This window comes from Xiphophorus hellerii, chromosome 18 (assembly GCF_003331165.1).
Source record: "Xiphophorus hellerii strain 12219 chromosome 18, Xiphophorus_hellerii-4.1, whole genome shotgun sequence".
Classification (NCBI taxonomy): Eukaryota; Metazoa; Chordata; class Actinopteri; order Cyprinodontiformes; family Poeciliidae; genus Xiphophorus; species Xiphophorus hellerii.
The window spans coordinates 21,428,838-21,441,529 of NC_045689.1; the positions used below are offsets into that span (position 1 = coordinate 21,428,838).

General features: G+C 41.2%; 1 protein-coding gene across 2 annotated transcripts in view; it reads left to right on the forward strand.

Moving 5' to 3' along the window:
• The window catches only part of mettl16 (methyltransferase 16, N6-methyladenosine), a 31,320-nt gene that overhangs the window by 7,487 nt on the left and 11,141 nt on the right, over nt 1-12,692 (forward strand). For both annotated transcript variants that reach the window (XM_032545967.1, XM_032545966.1), the window contains exons 3-6: nt 8,503-8,690; nt 10,136-10,276; nt 10,418-10,533; nt 11,110-11,252. In XM_032545967.1, coding sequence (XP_032401858.1) covers nt 8,503-8,690; nt 10,136-10,276; nt 10,418-10,533; nt 11,110-11,252 — 588 coding nt within the window. The remainder of the gene's footprint in view (nt 1-8,502; nt 8,691-10,135; nt 10,277-10,417; nt 10,534-11,109; nt 11,253-12,692) is intronic.

The window sequence follows — 12,692 nt, forward strand, 5'->3', positions numbered from 1 at the left end:
TGCTTTTGTTTCCAGCTTTCCAATTTATGTTTTGGTTACCTTTGCACATATTTAGACTCAGAAAAAAACCGAGAGGAGTTTCAAATTAACGGAGGACGATAATAGATGCTGTGTTATTCTGGTAAAGAAGTACCAATATATAAGTTGACAATTGTTTAATGATGCTTTAATTGGAACTTGGAAGTAAAAATAAAACAACATTCATGGCTCCTTCTTGTTTACTGAGCTCTCATGATGAGTTAGCTTGATGTTAGCCTGATGTTTATTTCCAGTGATACAAACCAAAGTTCAGTTCAATCTTCCAGAGATCGGAATTAGGTACATTTTCTTTAATAAGCTTGGATCAGAAACCAGCTGCTTAGATGTTGAACTAAGTCAGATTTTATACCCCTCTGTCCATGAATACCTGAAAATTAAATCTACAATTTCAGCCTATACATTCGTCAGCCTACAAAATTTATGACGTTTAAAAAAAAAAAAAAGAAGCAGTTTTTTGAGTTTAGTAAAGATCAGATGTTAGGGATACTTTGATGCTTAATTGTAGATAATAATTTCATTGTAAAGTGTCTTTTTGGTGCTGAAGAGCGCTACACATCTTTCATTTCATTTTATAATGCCTTAATTTTCTGATGGATTCAGCCTACTGCCTCTACAGCCTACTCCCATCTGTCTCTTATATGTTGGTGTCTTTTATAAAACTGGAATCGGATAAAATCAGAGACTGCAGATCAGATTTTATAGAAACCAGAAAGCAGTATTGGTTTCAAACCATTAGGGTTCATTCAGAACAGACTTGTTTAATCTGCTTTAATCACACTCTGGTTCATTTGCCAACAAAGTCTGGTTTGTTTGTTGATGCGGACCAAACAAACTATTTCTGGTCTAAAAATGTTGGTCTTCTGTTGAAGTGAACTCTGGCACAGTTTGAATGCATATGTGAATGCCAATTGTACCGGAGGCTGCTCCAGAAACAGGAAGTGGACTACAGTGCAGGGCATTCTGGGTAAATGCAACTGAAACAAAGGCAGTAACCTAACGCTAGCGGAAGAAATGACTCATGGTCTTTTGCCAGAGATTTAAGAGAAATCCTATAACAGCTAAAATCTGACGCCACTCCATTTTGGCTAAGTTTTGTGAAGAAGGAAGTTGCGCTCATGTCTTCTTCTGAAGCTTTTGTGTCATTTCCTTCAGTGGACTATAGTGCAGTGCCACTACAGGCGAGGGGGTGAACAGTTTTTTAAAAAGGTTTAGTATTAAAGCGAACCACACCAGCAGAAAACAATCGAACTGCTTCAACCAGACAGTCGGGTATAAAAACACCCTCAGTGAGGACCAGTAAATTATGCCTTAAGCAAAGCATTACACCCAGGTGGCAGAAACATTTAGTTTAAATTATTTGACTTTGTTTACAATGATTTAAGCCTTGGAAATCATACTGTCGTCATTGTTTGGAAGGAAACCACTTTTCCTCATTATCCAGATGAAAATGGACGTCTGGGTTTGGGAAACCTCTGGGTGTGTGGAAACACGTTAGTGTGGGCTGTGAAGTGGCCAGGCAGCCATCTTGCAGTGGACGCAGTGTGCGTGTGTGGGCATGCTGCAAACCATCGTTCCCTATGCTGGTCTGACAAGTGCTAATTAACATTTGATGGCGTTCCAGTGTCTGCGCTTTCCTTGCAGACAGAAGATGAACAAAGAGCTGGCAGGTTTTTATCCGTCAGTGTGAAAACTGAATTTAGACAATTAAAGAACTTGCTTTGAGTTTAGAGCTTTTAGAGAAGAGACACAAAGGATTAGTCTGAGACTTGTGCTTCACTTCTGGTAAATGGATTAAATCCTGCAGATATTGTATTTTATATTGCAACAGAAGAGAGTTTGGGTTTGATTTGAGCCACATTTTCTTTGATGAAAATCCTGCTTTCTTTTATTTGGTCACAACATTTTGTACCTGAAATGTCACTCGGTTCTCTCTAAACAGATCAAAAAAACCTGAAAACATCCCAGAGCTCTTTCAGCTTTTCCAGCTGACACCTGTGTTCAGGTTAGCCGTCTGCAGTACTGTCCTTCCTCTTCCTCCTCTCCCTCTTAAGTCTGGCGGTTCGTCAGTAGATGGGAGGATTAGCGTGGTTTTGTATCTTCCAACCAACTCATCTACTGGGTTTTCAAAGTATTTAAGCAAAAAATTGGGGGATGAGAGTAATCTCAGGGAGACACTAGCTCCATCCTCAGAGGAGACGCGTCTCCCCTCATTCAGAGGCCGCCGGTGGAGAGCGCTGATAGCACCCCAGCTGCAGAAATGTGCTGGATTTGATTTGAATGGAAGTGGGGGAAAGATAACAACCCCTCTCCTCACCAAAAATCACCCTGAATGTTGGCTTGTTTTCAGTGTGTTGGGGTGTGGAGTGAGGCGAACAGAAGGCATAGGATTTGGAAGGAGTAGCGGTTATTAAAGATGCATTAGCCTGGTTGGTTGACACTTAATTTAAAAATGTAAAATTTTCACTCCACTTCTGTTCAGAGATGTATTAATAGTCAGGTTCTTAGAAGAGAAAATGGAGATATAATGAGGAACCTTGATGGGTTTAAATTGATCGTTACCCGGCAGTGATGCACAGTCGAGCTGCTAATATGCAGGGGCTTTTAAGCCGTCTGATGAGAGCGAGGTGAGGGAAACTCTGAAGGTTGACGGGTTTTTAATTCACTTATTTAATTTAAATCCACTATGAGGATGTCAGTGTCTCTTTTTTTAAGCTGTTGTGGCTGTGCAAGCTTCTTGTCAAATATCTGTGGTTATTTTAATTGAAGAAGTTGCTGGAATATTGGAAATCATTGTCGTGGATTTCTTTAATTCTTCCAGAAAAGCAGACAGCGAGCCAGTGACGTGTGTGGGCGTGTTTTTGTGACAATAAAGCGCGGGGAGAGCATTCTGAAAAGATCTGCTGCTTTTTGTTCATCAGCTGACATCTCCCCCACCCACATTTGGAGTGCCAGTGATTCATTTATTGTATTATTATCGTAGTAATTTCTAGGAGGGTCCTGCATTTGCAGTAAGTTAGGAAACAAAACCTTAGCTGCAGTGCAGAATCTTAAGTGGACAATATGTAGATTGCAGCCAAAGAGCTTTTGATTTATAAAAAAAATAATAAAAGTGAGCTGCTTTTCTTTGTGTGGTTCTTCACAGTGCTCATCACTGATGGGTAAAGAAAAGGGTTGGAAGCATAATTATTTGCATCTCATTTAAAAAGAAATTCAATTTTACCTAATTTTATATGGTTATTGTTTAAAAATGAGCTTTGATTACATTGTTATTAAATACAGCAGCTTAACTTTGAATCTATCATTAATTATAGTAAATGTGATTAACCTGTTCTTGTTGTTATTTGTTATCTAAGGATTTAGTTCACAGAGTTACAAAGCAAAGACAACTTCATTTATAAATGTATCCTTTTAATTAAGATAAAATGACTGGGTTGAAAGCTGAATCAAGGAGGTGGGTCTTAAAAGCAGACTTTTAAAAAAGATGACAATCACACATTTTACAAGGTATCAGTCAGGAGAAGAGTACAAAAAAAATCCAGATTTTTAGATGGATCAGCTCCCTGTAATGAAAGGAGTCACATCTTGCTTGTTTTTCTGGTTTGACATGTTGCACTAATCATTTGAAATCCTCCCTCTTCCACTCTCTGGATTATGTTTTCTTCTCCACATCTATAGATGCTTAAATGCTTGGAGCTGCCATGTTATTGGCTGATTTGCTGTTTGCGGCACCACTCAGTTGAACAGCTGTACCTAACAAAGTGGCCGGCGACAGTAGATTTATCACACCAGGAGTCAGACTGGTGATGTTGGATGCAGAGTTTTTTTTTTGGTTTTTGTTTTTACCCCTCCAGGGGGTCTTTTGTGGGCTCTAGTGTCCCTTATATGACAGTGGGCTGACAGGAAACGGGGAAGGAGAGGGGGGAAGACATGCGGCAAATATCGTCGGGTCCGGGAGTCGAGTCCTCGACGGCCGCGTCGAGGACTCAAGGCCTCCAAATACGGGTCACGCTAACCGCTACACCACCACGGCACGCCCTGGATGCAGAGTTTTGATCATTCCCCTACAAATCTTCGTCTTTGGCTAAAGACGGTGGTCTTTTGTTAAAAAAAAAAAGTTTACATGTGCAGTTTTAAGCTGCTGTTTAATATTTGTAGCTTACTAAATATAAAATGACCTTTCCAAACAGCTTATCTTTACATGCAGGCGATTGTGATAGGTTTGTAAAACAGCTGAGAGGAGAAAAGATGCTGCCTAATCAGCACAACGTGCTTCCCTGAGCTCCTACTGGGTTCAGATGAAGGTTATCTCTGTGAGCCGGGGTTATACGTCTGACTTTTTGTGCTTTAATGCTGATCATAAAAGCGTTCAGTTGTCTCACCGGTCTGTTGTCTAAAACGACTTCCCCACCTCTGAGAACACAAACTCTTATTTCTTCACAGACTCGGCCGACAGTGAAGCTCCTTCTCCGTTTCAACACTTTCTTCCTCCGCTCTCGTTCAGAATCCCACTCCGGCACCAACTTTTTCGTCTCGTGTTTGTCCCTCTTTGAGTCCCGTCGGCTTCGTCCGTGGCGTAGGCACGCAACGGCGAGCCCTAACGCCGGCGTGACGCTGCGGGCGCGCTCACGCTCTTCCCCTGCCATCAGCCATTGCTCCAGCGTGGCCGGATTTGCGTGCGCCGCTCATCAGCTTCAGTAGGTGTGGTTGCCATGGAGACGGCCGGCCCCGCATCACAGGCTCACACACGGAAAGGTCTAAAAATAGAGGAGCGGCCTGAGCAGCCTCCGCTTGTCTGAATATTGATCTCTATCTAATGATGCCTCTGAGGAGAAATGAGGGCTGAAAATGTGAGAGGTGGAGAGGAGGTGATGAGAGAGGCTGGCTCTCATTTCGGCTCTGAGCGTTACGCTGGTGTACCGCGGCTCGCTCATTAGCCTGGTTCCTCACCATAACCCGACCCAGTTTCTTCCTCGGCTCATCTTTTTACAATCTTGCTGTGGATCGTTGGAGGTCAGCAGCTGTTGAGCTGACCAGTTAGCTTAATGAATGTTTATCAGATGACGGACGTTGGAGCTCAGACTTGAAGTGAGAAAAGTTTACCTGTTTCACTCTTCATTTGGAAAAATTGAAAGAGATGAGTTCTTCTGCTTAAAAGCTGCCGTATGCTTTTATAAAAAATTGTTTTTTTATATATATATTTGTTAAAGATGTTGAGTAATTTGAAAAAAATCTAGCTCCTCTTCCTTCTCCCTCCCGTCTGCAGAAATACAACACTCCTGGTCAGAAACAACCAGTCAGAGTCAGAAGGAGCGCTGTTAATCATCCTTGTGTACGTGCTGTTCACACCTTCCCCATTGCAGTACAGCTACTTTCCCACGTTGGAGCCAGCTTTGAATGCTTGGGCTAGTTAGCAGAGCCACCAATGATGATAGTGGATAAACGGTAAGCAGCATAATTCTAACAACTTGGTGCTTTTTCACTCCGAGCAAAACAAACAAAGCATCAGCCTGAGTTTGAATGGTGTACATGTGAATAAAATTACTTGCATAGTCAATCCATGTTCAGTGAGAGGTGCACTGATCACAATTTTGTGTCAGACTTCCATTGTGTACGTTTCTTTTTCTTTTTTCGTTTTCTTGTGACCCTTTGACCGATATTGTTTTTTTGATTATTCAGATTTGAAGAAGTATAATGGAGAAATAGTATTCAAATTATATTATGCAATGAGAGGTCATTAACTATTTATCAGAAATGCAAAAACTGCTCTTTGCTTGAGAATATAGATCCGTATCTTAACTCTGACTTCAGAGCTCAGCATGTACCGCAACATGTTGAGAGCTCAAAAACCTCGGTCCTTCCTCCGACGAAAGACAAAATGTTTGCAAAGTAAACTTTTGAAGCTGTCTTTAGTAGCTCATACTAGCAATTAACATTAAAAACTGTGAACAGCCGACCTTCATTTTCAAATAATATCCAGCATCTTCTGTGATGTTTTCAAGGTCAAAATAATAAAACGGAGCAGCTTTGCTTTACTTGATCAGCCTTCCTGTTATCTGTCCAAAGCCTTGACTCGGTTCAAAAATCAGGTAAGCATGTTTTGTCATGAGAATATTGTTCCATCATTATTCTGTACAAATTCTTTCTCAGTATTATAATAATTTAAATGTGTTCAACATATGCAAGAGGTGTTGCTGGTACAGACTGAAGGTAGTAAGTGTTGGAGGAAAAGTACTAGTAATGGTATTATTAACAAATGTTAGTAGCTAATTTTGAGTCTGCTTCCTACAGTCTCCTTCCTAACTTCCACCCTGAAGAGTGTTTATTAGCATGAACTGGTTGCACTTAGATGTGGAGCCTTGCAAAAATATGACATATTTTGCCATGTAACAACCACAAAATTTAATAAATTTTATTGAGACGTTGTTTGAAAGGAAAATGATACATTGTTTTAATTTCTCTTCTGTTTAGAAAAAAAAGCTTTAAAAGTTTCTTACCTTAAAAACAGTCTGAGTCCAGTAACCAGCTGATTTCCAATGCATCTTTTGTAATTTTTTTTGACTGCATAGGAGAAAATATCTCACGTTTATCAGCTTTTGACTGCACATTATGACTTTCACTTTACTAAATTGTTAAGGTGTCTGATTAAACGGTAACACTGTCAGTTTGATGAAAGATCAAATGTTTGCTGCCATGATATCTTGAGTTAAATGATTGAACTGCTGCTGAATCTGATAAAGGTTCTGTCCATTTTATAAAGTTGTTTTTTCCCCCCGTCTGGATAAAAATGTAAATTGTTTTTAAAAAAAAGCATCTAAAACCAAAATCCAAGATAAATTTGCATCGTTTTCAGCCGCAAATGTTTTATCATCCTGCCATTTTGCTTTCACACCACCCATGGGTGTGCGCAGTGCGACGCTCCCAATCACCAGGATGTAATTAATTGCATCTGCCAAGGTGTAAAAGGACCCGGCGAAGCTTTAATTACAGCTACCTCGCCCACACCTTCTGGTGCGACAGCTGAAATAGTTAAACACGTGGAGGAGGGAAGACGAGTCAGGCAGGGTGGACTGGGAATAAGAAAGTGTGGAGCTTTGTGTTGTGTTGGGTGTGTACAAATCTTTGTAATCAGCGGGGGGATTTGATTTGATGGGCTGCTTATCCCCACGTCGTCCCTCGTGTGTATGTTTGTGTGAAATGTGAAGTGATGAGGCTCGGTGCAGAGAGCTGCAGCGGGTTAATGAAGTGGCGTTTTAAGAGCAGTTTGGTGAATTACTGTCTAGTGACCTCAGAGGTTAATCCAACATAGAGATAAGTGAAATCAGGCCAAATTTAAAGTTTATTTTTATGGCTTTGGTCCCAAACTAATCATAATAGCAATAAAGTGGCTTTGCTAAATACTGCAAAGTGTGTAAACTATGCAGCAAGTATACTTATTGTATGAAAAGTTGCTAAATATTTAATCATAGTGCTATCCTCTGTGGTCACAATACAACAAACTTGTAGAAATAAAGTCATTATTATTTTAACCAGTCTCCTTTCTGATTTTTGACTCAACAAAGCCGGTTACTTTTAGGAGCTGATTTCAGATTTGAACAAATAAAAGGGACCACATTAATAATAACTAGTGTTGTGAATTGATTTAAAAAAAAAAAAATCAGATTAATCACCATGCTTGACTTCGAAATGTTTAAAGAAAATCTTTCACTGTTTCAAACCAAACATCTCAGTTTCCTATGTTTTTATATTCAGGATGGTTTAAAATGAGTCGCTTTGTTTCAAATTGTAATTTAGAAATGTTAACTATAAATTGGTTGTGCTGGAAGAATAATTTATTATTGCAATTCGAACAAGACTGTGCTGCTGTGAATTAGGTAACCCTCCGCAGGAGAGGGGCTTTTAGGTCAAAATACAGTACAGACCAAAGGTTTGGACACACCTTTTAATTCAATGAGTTTCCTTTGTTTTCATGACTATTGACATTGTAGATTCACACTGAAGGCATCAAAACTATGAATAACACATGTGGAAATATGCACTAAACAAAAAAGTGTTAAACAACTGAAAATACCCCTTATATTCTAGTTTCTTCAAAGTAGCAACCTTTTGCTGTGATTACTGCTTTGCACACACTCTGCATTTTCTTGATGAGCTTCAAGAGGTAGTCACCTGAAATGGTTTTCACTTCATAGGTGTGCCCTGTCAGGTTAATAAGTGGGATTTCTTGCCTTATAAATAGTCATGAAAATAAAGAAAACCCATTGAATTAGAAAGGTGTGTCCAAAGTTTTGGTCTGTACTGTAGATCATGTGATTAATCTGCATTATGTAATATTAACGTGTTAAAACTATGATTTACTACACGTGTTAACTCGTTAGCGTTAACAGCTCTACCACTAATCTGCTTTTGTCATGTGTGCGATTGAACTTTTTCAGAAACTTTTACTTTAATCTGGTTTTCTTGCAGTGTGAATTTCAAAGAGCCGGAGGCGGTGCGCGCGCTCACCTGCACTCTGTTAAAGGAAGACTTTGGATTGACCATTGAGATCCCTCTGGAGCGCCTCATCCCCACCGTCCCCCTGCGCCTCAACTACATCCACTGGGTGGAGGACCTCATCGACGGCCAGAAGCAGCCTTGCCGGGGCATCGACATCGGTACACCCTGCACTGCATTTCTTACTGACTGCTCACACGCCATCATGCCTGGGTGCTGATAAGCTGTTAATAAACTGTTTCCTTAAAATTTCTACACAAAAAAATTTAAATACAGTTTCCACAGTTTGGGCCTTAGAAGAAACAGGAGGTGAAATAAATGGCAAGGATATCTCATCTTTATCAATAGTTGAATTCTCCAGGTTAATTTAATATATTTTAATTGCATGACATACAGCTGCTAAGATCAAGGTTTCTGCACTGGGAGCCAAACATAAACTGAAGTTTTATCCTGTTTTTGTGGGACTCCACCTTAAAACTCCTGCGATCTTAACAGATGGGGTCATTTGAACTACACAAGTATTTTACTCTGTCCACTGGGACTGACCTCACGTTTGGTTTTATGAGTTTATTTCTTTGTAGTTTCGGTAATTGACGGTCTGATGGGACAAACTTCCTGCTTCCCCGCTGTTTGACCGTGACATCTGCTGCGCTCGTCCAGAGCGTTGCACTAAGACTGTGGGAGGGTTAACCAAATCAGATTTGGTTTTCTTTGTGTCCTTAAACTATGATGTGCTCCAGCATGTTGTAAAAACATTAACACCCCTTCGATTTACCAACTTTCAGTCACATTACATTCACAAACTTCATACTGAAATATTTGTAAATATTTGTGGAGAGGCATTTTTAGGTCTTGCTACAGATTTTTAATTGGGTTTAGGTCTGGAGTTTGGCTAGGCCATTATAAGATTTGACTGTACTGTGGTCTAACCCATTCTGCTATTTCGCTGGCTGGATGTTTAAGGTCATTGGTTGCTTTAACAAATCTTTTTTTTTTTTCCTTTTTCTAAGCCGTTCATGTTCCCCTTTCTGTTTTTCTTTATGTTTTCTATTAGAGAGGATTACAAAGTGTCATTTAGAGCCCCCAGCACAAGACCTTAGTCACTCCCAGTTCTCCCAGTGCTAACTCAAATCCCTGTCCAGATGCCTCAGCTCGTGTCCAATCTGTCAGTCTAAGAGACAAAAACAACTCTGAGCTGTCCCTGCAGAGGCGTGGGCGTGTCCTCTGTGAGGCTCCAGGTCACTGATTGGTGACCCTCTAGCTGTTAGTAAGCAGAATGAAGCCGTCTTCTCTTTGATGGATCACGGCCGGTTGTCCCTTTAGCAGAGGATGCCGTCTCTCTCTGAGTGTGACCTGAATAATGCATCTTGTTACGTTAAAATAATGCGATTATCACCGCTGGAACTGACATTTATTGGCTCCGGATGTTTAGAGTGTTTAGTAGCGCATCGCATCCTGTCTTTTGTAAACTTTAAAATATCAGCTCCATGTAATACCAATACCAGCTCCAAATATCTCCATGTCATTCCCTGACGGCCACAATCAATCTTCATAGTGATACATACATTATTTTCAGACGTCAGAGATGTGTTTCCTGTTTCCCCAGGCACCGGAGCGTCCTGCATTTATCCCTTACTGGGAGCCACCATGAACGGCTGGTTCTTCCTCGCCACAGAGGTGGACGACATCTGCTTCGACTACGCAAAGAAGAATGTGGAGCAGAACAAGCTGTCAGACCTGGTGAAAGGTGAATGCAGGCTCAGACACGATGTAGGTCGTATGATGCTGTGGGCTTTGATGTATCGTGAGTGGTGGTAAAATAAAACGGTGTCACGTCAGGCTCAGTTATGTTACTTTACTTTACTAATTCGTTTTTTCTCTTTGACAGTTGTAAAGGTCCCGCAGAAGACTTTACTGATGGACGCCTTAAAAGAAGAGACAGAAATTATTTATGACTTTTGCATGTGTAACCCACCTTTTTTCGCCAACCAGCTAGAAGCAAAGGTAGGTGCATCTCAGTAGGTTCTAATGTAATATAAGATTTTTATTCGTGTTAGTTATTATTCTTTCCATGTTCAATATGGAGTAGAAAGAAGAAAAATATATCCTCTTGATTTGATGTTGGTCCACTGTGTTTTATTATGTCCAGAGCAGCAGTCTACTTGGAAATTTAGCAAACTTTATGCTTTTTTGGCAAACATTCACTCATTTTGAATTTGATGCCTGCAACACGTTCCAAAAAAAGTTGGGACAGTCACAACAAAAGACGGGGAAAGCTGAGGGATATTTAAAAAAACACTTGTTTGGATCATTCCTCGAGTTAGTCGGAAACAACTCCTCGCTACACCACATTGAGGCAGTAATTCATACAAAAACTGAAACAGATCAACGTCTTGATGAGCTGCAGGAGGTGTGGCTGAGTGTGAAAAGCTCACAACAATGTTTTTGTTATCTTTGTGTTTTAGTTCTGGCTCAGCCTCATTCGGCTCCTGCATGAAATGCTGTTTGTTTACGTGAAGCTAATAAGCCCCTAATAGGATTTCCTCCTAATCTCTGTCTGTCTTGTTGCTCTCCCTGCAGGGGGTGAACTCCAGAAACTCACGAAGACCTCCTCCCAGTTCGGTGAACACGGGCGGAGTGACTGAGATCATGGCGGAGGGCGGTGAACTGGAGTTTGTCAAGAGGATCATTCATGACAGCCTGCAGCTGAAGAAGCGGCTGCGGTGAGGACAAAAAGTCCTTTTTTTTTGTTGTTGTTGCATAAGTGGATGTTTGGTGCAGAAATATCTACACATCAGAGCTACACATGGTAGCGGCGTGATGGATGTTGAAGTGTGCTGCAGTTTGGATGGCTTTGAAGAGGCTCAGATTGGCTGAAGAGAGAGTTAGACAGGGGTGTGCAACTCATTTTCATTTTGGGACATATCAAGATCATGAATGTGCCAGAATGTATTGATAAAACCCATTAATAAATAGCTGTCTCTGCATTCAATACGTACTTCTTAAAATTAAATAGTATTGAACATCTTTTAACATTGAATTGCCCCTCCAGGGTTTTGTGATTGTTTATCTGATTTTTACAATCAAAATCACAGATTTTGTGGTGCTAACTTAGAAATATTTGCAAGGAATTTTGCAATATTTACACAGATGTATGACAGTAAATGTGACTTTTTGTTACACGTCACACCGATCACACACTGCAACTTGACATCAAGTAAGGCTGAGGCAGCAGTGTAGTAGAAGTAAGAAACACTGCCACATGCAAGTGGGAGTTGGCATCACTTAAACCCAATGCTTTTGACAGTCTTTGTAAGATTTACAATAAACCCACAATTATGCATTAGCGGGAAAAACGTAAGGATCTCTTGATTTTTGCATGAATTTCCGCAATTCTTGAATCACAAAAAACTGGAGAGCCTGATTGATGTAATTTGGCGTTTGTTTCACCTAAGCAGCTAAGGCGGGCCAGATTTGGCCCCCGAGCCTTGAGTTTGACACATGAAACGGGCAGATGGATCGCTGATGTAGTTGTCACCCTCAGTTACTGTAATGATTTAGGAACACACACACTCCCCGCGCTGTATCTGGGAGCCACAGGGGAGCCACTGTGTTTGGGTGGCAGCCGTCACGTCCCCCTCCCGGGCCTGTCACCCAAGCAGCCAAGTGAGACCCCAGCAGAGTGGAGCTATTAGACCTGATTAGACAGGCCACACCTGCTCTGGCTCCTACACACCATACTCTGTGTGTGTGTGTGGGCGTGTAGGCGTGTGTGTGTGTGTTTGTTCATGATGCTTCAGTGGAGTGGGACTGATGTTAACACCTGCCTGCTCTTATGTGGCTCCGTGTTGCAAAATCATGAATACAGGAGAGGCAGTCGGAGCGAATCCAGATTTGTTTAGCAGCTCGGAGGTTCTAGACGGACCAAGCGGAACTGGCTGTCACTCCCAACTGCATGCTGGAATACCACAGCTCCCAGGTGTCCATGGAAACGGTGCCAGCCTTTAGAAATGGTCCACCCTGCCACCCCAGCCTGCTCCTGCTTCCCCACTAAAGGGTAATTACTGTCAGACAGAAGCTCCATGCTGCAGCTAGAGCTGAAGTGATGCTCCTGATTCATCTCTCTATTGATATGAAAATGATTTCTGAGTTCATCCTCTGCC